Source organism: Hyperoodon ampullatus (genome assembly GCF_949752795.1).
Source record: "Hyperoodon ampullatus genome assembly, chromosome: 17".
NCBI classification, from domain to species: Eukaryota; Metazoa; Chordata; class Mammalia; order Artiodactyla; family Ziphiidae; genus Hyperoodon; species Hyperoodon ampullatus.
Window position 1 is genome coordinate 41,214,959 of NC_136930.1, and position 10,905 is coordinate 41,225,863.

General features: G+C 41.6%; 1 protein-coding gene across 1 annotated transcript; it reads right to left on the bottom strand.

Moving 5' to 3' along the window:
- Positions 1–4,918: 4,918 nt before the first annotated feature.
- Positions 4,919–8,361, bottom strand: RPL30 (ribosomal protein L30). Its single transcript, XM_079722489.1, has 5 exons — positions 8,263–8,361; positions 8,106–8,157; positions 7,700–7,845; positions 5,754–5,884; positions 4,919–5,018 (listed from the first exon to the last, which is right to left on the bottom strand). Exons 2-5 carry the CDS (start codon positions 8,124–8,126, stop codon positions 4,969–4,971), a joined length of 348 nt encoding a protein of 115 aa, XP_079578615.1. The 5' UTR covers positions 8,127–8,157; positions 8,263–8,361; the 3' UTR covers positions 4,919–4,968.
- Positions 8,362–10,905: the final 2,544 nt, after the last annotated feature.

Consider the following 10,905-nt stretch of genomic DNA (forward strand, 5'->3'; position numbering starts at 1 on the left):
ACAAAGCAGGAGGCATAACCCTCCCAGACTTCAGACAATACTACAAAGCTACAGTAATCAAAATGGCATGGTATTGGCACAAAAACAGACATATGGATCAATGGAACAGCATAGAGAGCCCAGAAATAAACGCACAAACCTATGGTCAATTAGTCTTCGACAAAGGAGGCAAGAATATACAATGGGGAAAAGAGTTTCTTCAGCAAGTGGTGCTGGGAATGTTGGACAGCCACATGTAAATCAATGAAGTTAGAACACACCCTCACACCATACACTACAATAAACTCAAAATGGCTTAAAGACTTAAATATAAGACATGACACCATAAAACTTCTAGAAGAGAACTTAGGCAAAATATTCTCTGACATAAACTGTACCAATGGTCAGTCTCCCAAGGCAATAGAAATAAAAGCAAAAATAAATGGGAACTAATCAAACTTACAAGCTTTTGCACAAACAAAGGAAACCATAAACAAAACAGACAATCCATGAACTGGGGGAAAATATTTGCAAATGGTATGACTGACAAGGGCTTAACTTCCAAAATACACAAACAGCTCATACAACTCAATATCAAAAAAACCCAATCAAAAAATGGGAGGAAGACCAAAATAGACATTTCTCCAAAGACATACAGACGGCCAACAGGCACATGAAGAGCTGCTCAACACTGCTGTTATAGACATGCAAATGAAAACTACAATGAAGTACCTACCACCTCACAACAGTCAGAATGGCCACAATTAAAAAGTCTACAAATAACAATAACAAATGCTGGAGAGGGTGTGGAGAAAAGGGAACCCTCCTACACTGTTGGTGGGAATGTAAATTGGTGTAGCCACAATGGAGATCAGTATGGATGTTCCCGAAAAAACTAAAAAAGGGTTGCCATATGATCCAGCAATCCCACTCCTGGGCATATATTCAAACAAAACTATAATTCAGGACTTCCCTGGTGGCACAGTGGTTAAGAGTCTGCCTGCCAATGCAGGGGACACAGGTTTGAGCTCTGGCCTGGGAAGATCCCACATGCCATAGAGCAACTATGCCTGTGCGCCACAACTACTGAGCCTGTGCTCTAGAGCCCGTGAGCCACAACTACTGAAGCCTATGCACCTAGAGCCTGTGCTCCACAAGAGAAGCCACTGCAATGAGAAGCCCGCGCACCACAATGCAGAGTAGGCCCCGCTTGCCGCAACTAGAGAAAGCCTGCGCGCAGCAACGACCCATCGCAGCCAAAATAATAATAATAATTCAAAGAGATACATGTACTCTTATGTTCATAGCAGCACTATTTACAATAGCCAAGACATGGAAACAACCTAAGTGTCCATCAACAGATGAATGGATAAAGATGTGGTACATATATACAATGGAATACTACTCAGCCACAAAAAATGAAATGCCATTTGCAGCAACATGGATGGACCTAGAGATTATCATACTAAGTGAAGTCAGAAAAAGACAAATACCATATTATCATTTAAATGTGGAATCTTAACTGTGACACAAATGAACTTATCTATGAAACAGAAACAGACTCACAGAGAACAGACTTGTGGTTGCCAAGGGAGGGTGGGATGGGGGAGGGATGGAGGTTGAGGTTTGCAGATGCAAACTATTATATATAGGGTGGATAAACAAGGACCTACTGTATAGCACAGGGAACTATATTCAATATCCTGTGATAAACTGTAATGGAAAAGAATATAAAAAAGATGTATATGTTTAACGGAATCACTTTGCTATACAGTAGAAATTAACACAATATTGTAAATCAACTATAGTTCAATAAAAAATAAAATAGTACAACCTCATTGGATTGTCGTAAGGATTGAATGGGTTAACACGTACAGTACTTACATGTTACGTTAGAGCTGTTTTTACTCTTCAGTAGCCAAGAGTACTGCACACAAGGATGATACTTTTAACTGTATGTTAAATGGATGGATTCTTTGCTTATCTTACCTGAGGAAAGTACTTTGGCAGACTCCCACTCCTACATTATCTTTTGAAGCAAATAGGTAGGAGGTAGTAAATATAATAAATGGTAAATGTACAAGATGTTCAAGACCTACTATCAACAAGAAGAGGGAAGAGGGAAAGAAACAAGATGCCACTGAAAGCAGAGGGAGTGCAAGTCTAAGGGGTAGCTGGAAGTAAGAGCTGCAAGAAATCAAAGAGAACTGTTTTCTGTGAACTAGATGATCATCGTCTAGAAGGCCCAACTAACTGCATTTGCCACCAGCCTAAAGTTTTCTTTCTTCTCTATATACCTTTTGCTCCTGCATCCATATCATATTGATTGCAATTAACATACTCCACAATATCCAAACTCTTCTGTGGGACTTTCCTATTTCTAGGCCTAAAAACAGGTAGTTCAGCATTAAGTATGGATTAGTCCAATTGACTGGAATTTCCTGCAATCCTTGCATATTAGAGCTTCCTGGCCAAATACATTACTGTAAGTCCCCTACATACGAACCTTCAAGTTGTGAACTTTCAAAGATGTGAACCTGCCCTGTATGCCAGCTGTTGTACTACTGTACTTTCCAAGGTACTGTACTGTAAGATTAAAAATGTTTTATCTTTTATTATTTGTGTGAAAAGTACTATAAACCTATTACAGTACAGTACTATATAGCCGATTGTGTTAGCTGGGTACCTAGGCTAACTTTGTTGGACTTACAAATAAATTGGACTTAGGAACACGCACTCGGAACGAAACTCGTTCATATGCAGGGGACTTACTGTACTTTCATTATAATCAGAAAAATATATTTTAAAATGCCACCTTAGACCTTATTTTCTCCAATTCTGGCAGCACTTTAATGGCACTTCATCACAGTTACCCTAGGCCAGAATGAATGAGGTATGTTTCCCATCTACTAGTTCTAAACTCCTTTCCTCTGAACTTTAAACTTTCTGCTGAAATGATGAGTGCATAAAAGGCACATATAAAGAAAAGGTAAAATCCAAATGGTCTTACAGCATATTAACACTACCTAGAAGGCCCTAGAAATCATAAATTATTTTTCTAAAAACCATAATTCCAAAATGCCTACAGCCAAAGTCATGCAACAGAACCTTTACAAAGAAATGGTCACTGGTAGTCACAATACTGTATTCTTCGGGTACCACCCAAACGTTAAGAAATTAATTGGAACTAGTCAACCTTGAGGGGGAAAATAATCCAAAAATAACCCGAAGGGACTTCCCTGGTGGCAGAGTGGTTAAGAATCCGCCTGCCAATACAGGGGTCACAGGTTTGAGCCCTGGTCTGGCAAGATCCCACATGCCACAGAGTAACTAAGCCCGTGCACCACAACTACTAAAGCCCACGCCTAGAGCCCATGTTCTGCAACGAGAAGCCACCACAATGAGAAGCCCGCACACCGCAACGAAGAGTAGCCCCCACTCACCGCCCCAGAGAAAGCCCGTGCACAGCAATGAAGACCCAACGCAGCCAAAACAAACAAACAAAAAACAAATAGCATGAAAGGTCAATGTGAAAGAAGAAATTGACCAAGTAAGTAATAATCACACAAACTTCCTTAACCAAAAGACAAACATTTGAACGACCATGGAAATAGACTAACAGCATTAGAAATCAGCAGTAGTCTGACCAAAAAATTCTTATCAGAGATAAAGATTTTATAACTGTGGCTCTTAACCAAGAGATGCTGTGAAAACGTGGTGGCGCTTGGGGGTGTTGTTACAATAACATGGAAGGAAAACCAGGAATGAGAAATATCAAGCAGTATCCACAATCCTCCACAACAAAGAACTGTCCCATCGAAAAATGTCAGTAGTACTCCCTAATCGAGAAAACTTGAGTAAATGAACTGGTAAGAAAACTCTAGTTAATAATGGCCACTCTCCAAATTATACCCACAACCTTAGATTAACTTCAGATATAAACTAAAATCATGCAACATCTAGCTTGAAAGAAACCAATTCCCTCACCTGTGAAAGTAGGAATTTGACCCACCCATGGCTGTTACATAACTATTAAGAGGTAGCCTTCTGACTCAAGTTCAGTAAATACTTCCTGGATAGTGTATTGAAGGCATCCACATCTCCTATGGATCATTCCCCTACCACCAAAAACTGCCTACCCAAGTTGATTGATTCTGAAGACCAAAAGACATTTCTGACACTTCTACAACCTTAGAGCCCAACACAAATTGTGCAGGGTGCACCCTACCAGCAATATTCAGCTCTGTATATCTAAGTCAACATTCTTCCCCCAAGTTAACTCCTTTGAATGTTTCAAAGGATATTATTAAATGTGGGAAAAGGTTTACATAGGACATACTTGGGAGATGTAGTATGCAGTTTCCCCAAAATCTGATCACCAAACCTACCTCACAGTATATCTTTTAGGACTATAATTATATAAAACACACTTTGAAAAACTGTGGAATTAACACTATTGAAGATCTAGGAATATTCTTAAGTTGTCCAAGTACATTTCTTCTACCCTAACCACTGCACATCCTTCGGTAAGACCTTGCTTCATAAAGTTCAACAGAACTTTTCTCAGCCTGTGAAAATTTTGGGGTGGAAGGAACATACTTCACTTAATCCTCTTTGCTACACAGATTTGGTGGATTTAAGCTGGACTGTAAATTGCAATTCTGGTTAGATTCTGGGTATGGAACCTTGCTGCCTCTGACATACTCAAATATAAAATAACAATATCCTGAGACTGAAAATGATGAAAATTAAGTCTCTTAAAAATCTAGTACAGGAAAGGAACTCAGTGCGCTCCCTTTACAAAAACAGGGAAAGAAACTGGGATGTCTGGGAAGTGTTGCCAATATATCTAGCTGCCCCATCCTCTCTAATCCTAGCTTCAGGAAGGTATACTGAAAACAAAAAGAAATTTTTTAAAATGACTGAAATGAATACAGTATTTTTAAAACAAGCTCTGGCCAGTTTTATTAAAGAAAAATTGTGCATGATTTACTTTTCACCAGTCTGTTCTGGCATGCTTCTAATGATATCAGAATCACCTAGAAAATAAAACACAATAATTTTACAATTCATTTAATGTCAACAGGTAATCATCAAATTAGCAATTGTTATCTTCAAAAGTTATTACACTAGCTGTGCTACCATTTCTCAAGGTTGATCGGATACCTAGAGTCACAGATATTTCCCATATAAGATTCATCATGTAAATCACACTTGGTTTATCACCAGCATTTATAAAACCAGCCCTAGGAAAAGAACTAGGTCTGGGGACACATGCATGGTCTTAATATAGCGAATGTTTAGCCTGCCCTGATCATTACAAAATCAGAACAGCGAGAATATTCGCAGTATTTTATGAATTAAAAATTCGTAAGTTCAAAACATGACATGTTTCTGTAGGCCCTTCTTTTTCTCAACTTAATTTTATCCATCTGTTCTCAGGCAGCCAGTAAACATTCCTTTTTTCTACCGTTTCACCTGATTATTCTGTCCCTTTATAATTTCACCTTTTACCAAGGCCCTAAAGTCATCATTTCTTAGGTGCTGCATGAAATGAAACTCATGATCTCAAAGTAAAGAGAATTTCATTTATAAAAAGGTAATTCTGTACTGACATTCATTATCAATTCTCTGTAAAATAAAATTACAGGATATCCCTTGCTATATCCAAATCCTCAACATCTGAACTTAGAAACCAAAGACATTTGTATAGCAAGAAATACTTGTATTTCATCATAAAGGAAAAGAATTACTTTATGATTTAAAAAGCATACCTGGATCAATGATAGCAAGTGTGCATACTCTGTAGTATTTTCCACACGCTGTGCCCAATTCAATATTATTGCCACTGTAGTGATGGACACCAGTTTTGGCCAACATGGCATAATACTCTATTTCAGATTTCCTTTGGGAACCAAAAGAAGGTAAATAAATACCATACCAAGTGACACAGATTAAATGTTACTTCTCTCATTAGTTCTAATGTTGGTAAGGCCTTCCAACAATAAGCCAGTTATTACTTCTAAAAACATTACCATATCCATTATTCAATACAAACCATCCTTCCTTGGATCCCTTACAAGGGATGGGACAACCAGTAAATACCTGTGCTTGTGGAAGAGTAGCGTACAAAATAAAATTATCATTTACTTAGCATTTACTATCACCAGACACTTTACATTATATAATTCCCATGACAACTTCTAAGCCATTTCTATCACCCTTCTGGTGCTCGGAAACCTAGATGGAGAGTGATATTACAGGTATACTTCAGATACTGCATATTCATTCCAGACCACTGCAATAGATCAAATATTGCAATAAAGCTAGTCCCAGGAATTTTTTGGTTTCCCAGTGCATACAGAAGTTGTGTTTACCCTATACTATAGCCTATGAAGTGTGCAACAGCACTGTGTCTAAAAAAACCAACGTACATACATTAATTAAAAAATACTTTATTGCAAAAATAAATAAATAAGCTACCCATCATCTGAACCTTCTGGGAGTCGCAGTAATAACATCAACGATCACAGATCACCAGAACAAGTAATAGAGAAAAGTCTGAAATATCTCGAGAATTACCAAAATGTGACATAGACATGAAGTGAGCAAGTGCTGTTGAAAAACTGGAACCTACAGACTTATTCAATGCAGGGTTGCCACAAACCTTCAATTCATAAAAAACAAACAAACAAAAAAACCCTACCTACCTCGCAGTATCTACGATGCACAATAAAGTGAAGTGCAATAAAACCAGGGATGCCATATGCCTGTACTTCCCCAGAGTTAGCAGTTTTGTGTCCACTAAGTAGGTAGACATGAATGGTTTTACGAATTTGAAGGGAGTCCTAATACACTGTTGCCACTACTCAAAGTGTGCATCCGCAGACAAGTAGTGCCAAAACGTGCTTGTTAAAAATGCATAATCTCAGGCCCCTATCCAGATCCATTAAATCAGAAATTGCATTTAAACCAGATCCTTCGTGACTGTGTGCATACTGTTTGAAAAGCACTGCTATAGAAGGTAAGCATGAAAGGTTTGGAATAAGACCAAAGGTCTGGGAGGGGATGGGATGGAAGAAGAGATCTCTCCAGGCTTTGCCAATTACCTACAGACACTACATGAAATGCTGTGAGGTTATGTATTACCATAGAAAATCAACAAAGGAAAGGGACTGAAAACACGGCTTATATTCTGCATGGTCCAAGTTTCTTTAACTTATTTACAATACCCACTAAATTCAGTTTCAAAACAGTGAGGCAAGCAAAAACTGGGTGAACTGGGAACCTGCAGCTCCACAGGCCAGCCTGAACTTCTCTGATCTTAGCTTTTCTACACTACAACAAGTTCATAAAATGAAGCTCTTTTAAAGCATCTTAAAGTTAAAAAAAAAAAAAATGACCCAAAAGGCAGGACACATGGACAAACAAGTCATGTTTCTGCGCTGCCCTCAAACTTTGACGTTCTCTGGTTTTTACCCCTTCTGCCACGCATTTCTCCCAAAGAGAACCTCATACGAGGAGAGAATATGACGAGGGGGAGAAAAATCAAAAGCCAAAAATCAACAACCGTTGAATTATTCTCCAGGTGTCCCTCTGTAATACAAAATTTTACATGATGCCCAGTTTATGCTACCCAGATTGGAAGTTCACATTCCTGGATATTCGCTCACGACCAATTTGCAGTGGGCGACAAACATACTCAGGTTCTTTCAATTACCTCAAGGCTGGGCAGTTGTTGGCGAGGATGACCAGTTTCGCTTTGCCGTGTCGGATCATTTTCAGAGTCTGCTTGTACCCCAGCACGTACTTTCCACTTTTCATAACCAGTTGGAGCCTAGAGTTGATCGACTCCAGTGACTTTTTCTACAAAGCAAACATATAACACGGACTTGAAGGCCTTGTTTGTAACCACTCAAAACCGGATCCAGCTTCCTGGAAGCTGAACCCCTTAATAAAACCTCCGCAGTGGGTCCCAAATCCTTGAGAGAGTCCTTCGGGTTCATTTTGGACCCCTACAAGGCCAGCGGGCCCGCTGTGCGCCCACTGTGCTCGGACCCGCCCGCCCCGGCCGAGACTTATATCCGCACGTGAACAGGCTTCCGGCCCTGGCCTGCTACACTCACCGTCTTCTTTGCGGCCACCATCTTCCTGCCTTAGGCGCGGGACGCCCCCAGCCTAGAACACAGAGGACAAGACAGAAGTTTAGGATCCGAAGCTCCAAAGGGCAACTCCCTGGACTCCCCGCCTGGCCTAAACCTCGGTACGGAGGAGCCTACTCACCTACTGCAGCCGCCAAGATGGCCGGAGAGCGAGAAAGGAAGGAAATCCCACAATGCCAAGCTCTTCACGTCGGGGCTGAGACCCCGCGACCGGAAGCTGAAGCAAATCACAAGCGGAAGGGGCGGGGCAAAAAGAGAAGGGCTGATGTGGGTATCTCTAGGGACTTCGAATTGGTTTGGCAACTGACTGGTGCGGCCCACCTGCCGGCTGCGGGCCGTAAACCTCGCTCGCCGTCTGTGTTGTTCCGCTGCTCATAGCTGAGGACTGAGGAACTGAGGAAAGTGGAACCGGACGCGAGTTGGAGAAACCGACTGAGAGTGAGGCGGGAGGGGCGGTGAGAAGAGGCGGCGGCGGCGGCGGCGGCGGCTGGACCTCGGTCTTAGCGCCGCTGAGTGCATCTCTGCCCCAAGTCGGGGCTCTTGAGGAGACTCGGGGAGGACCGGGGTGTGCCGCAGCTCCCGGGTCTACCCTCTGCTGTCGGTTCCGCCGGGGCTGAAGCAGCTCCGTGCCCTCCCCTGCACTCACCCAAGTTGCCTGTACAAGTTGTCAGAGAACGGTGGCGCCCCCCTCTGGCTCCCCTAAACTCACCTCTTTTGTGGCCGTGTTAGTGGGAACTTGTAAGCCGAATTTTCACTGGGGGTGATAACAGGTCTAATTAAAAACCTTTTTGTTGTGAACGTTGGACCTTGATACAGATATCCAGTAACGAATCATTCAAAATATTAGGCACAGAAAGTCTCTCACCACCACCACACACACACACACACACACACACACACACACACACACACGCAAAAAAAGGTAAAATCTGACCAATAGGTAAGCTGTCATCGTGTGTCACCTTTTAGGAATCTATCCTACATTCTCATGCCCAAAGACATGAGAATAAAGATATTTATTTCAGAATTAATTTTAATAGCAAAACAAAAATAGAAACAACATCAAATGTTCATCATTCTTAACCAGTATATATGTTGGTATATGCATAGACAATTCAAGTCTGGAAAACTAATCATCGGAACGTATCTTGGATGAGAGATAAAAGTAGGTGGTGAGGAGAGAACATTTACTTTTACTTTGTATGTTTCAGTACTGCTTGAATTATTTTACATTGTATTATTTTACAGCATGCATTGTTACGTAAAGAGCTCCTTTTTAATAAAAAAGTGGTTGTTTTCAATAGAGCTTGTGAAACATCAATTATATATATATATTTTTTTGCGGTACGCGGGCCTCTCACTGCTGTGGCCTCTCCCGTTGCGGAGCACAGCCTCCGGACGCGCAGGCCCAGCGGCCATGGCTCACGGGCCCAGCCGCTCCGTGGCACGTGGGATCCTCCCGGAGCGGGGCACAAACCCGTGTCCCCTGCATCGGCAGGTGGACCCCCAACCACTGCGCCACCAGGGAAGCCTCATCAATTATATCTTAAAGCAGTATTTCTCAAAGTATGGCTCCCAGATCACCTGATTCAGAATCACCTGATTCTGAGTCCTGGGCCCCACCCAGGTCTGTGGAAGAAATCTTTGGATGTAGGGCCTGGGAATCTGAGGTTAATGAGCAGCCTCCACGATTCTCATACATACTCAAATTTGAGAAGTAGAGAGGAATGAAATAGCCTAGTTGGTTCTAAGGCATACATGCTTAGACAGAGACAAACTAATGATGCCTTACACTTTTATAATGAGCTCCATACTTTGAATGCTTTTTATTTATTTATTTATTTTTTTGCGGTACGCGGGCCTCTCACTGTTGTGGCCTCTCCCTTTGCGGAGCACAGGCTCCGGACGCGCAGACTCAGCGGCCATGGCTCACGGGCCCAACCGCTCCGCGGCATGTGGGATCCTCCCAGACCAGGGCTCGAACCCGTGTCCCCTGCATCGGCAGGCGGACTCCCAACCACTGCGCCACCAGGGAAGCCCCTGAATGCTTTTTAATATCTACTTTCCCTCAAAGTAATCAGGCCAAATATTACCCGCATTTTAGAAAGTATATGATTAAAGCACTTGAGGTGACTTTCCTTGGTGCTTTTCATTTTATAATACCAAATTTCTGGTCCTTAATATATGTCCTCACTATATATATATATTTTGTTTGTTTGTTTGTTTGTTTTCTTAATGTCCTCACTATATTTTAAAGAAAGGCCTTAGGTGCTTTCTCACAGGGATCTTACCATGGTTTTGTACTGGAAGCCAGGGGAGCCCAAAGTACTCATTCATCCATGCATTCATCCATATGAATCATGACCACAAAATGTTTGAGAATTTTTCCTAGGGAACCTTAACTGATTTTTGCCATATCTTTTTTGGAGATATATTTAGGTTCTTGGTTTTTCTATTTAATACCTGCAGGACTTTGGTCAAGTTGTCTAACCTCTCTAAGCTTCAGCTTCCTCATCAAAAAACTGGGATAATAATGTCTACCTCATGGTATTGTTATGAGGATCACAGTAAACGTAATGGTGTATGAAGCACCTAGAACAGGGCCGTGTACATAATAAGTGTGCAGTGGATGTTAGTTCTCTTCCTCAGTCCCACTCCTATCTCCCTAACTCCCCACTGCAGCCACCCATCCACAACTTAAATTGTGGTTCACAACATTGCAAAACCCAAACACTAGGGGAAGAAACACTTGCCATGCAAGAAT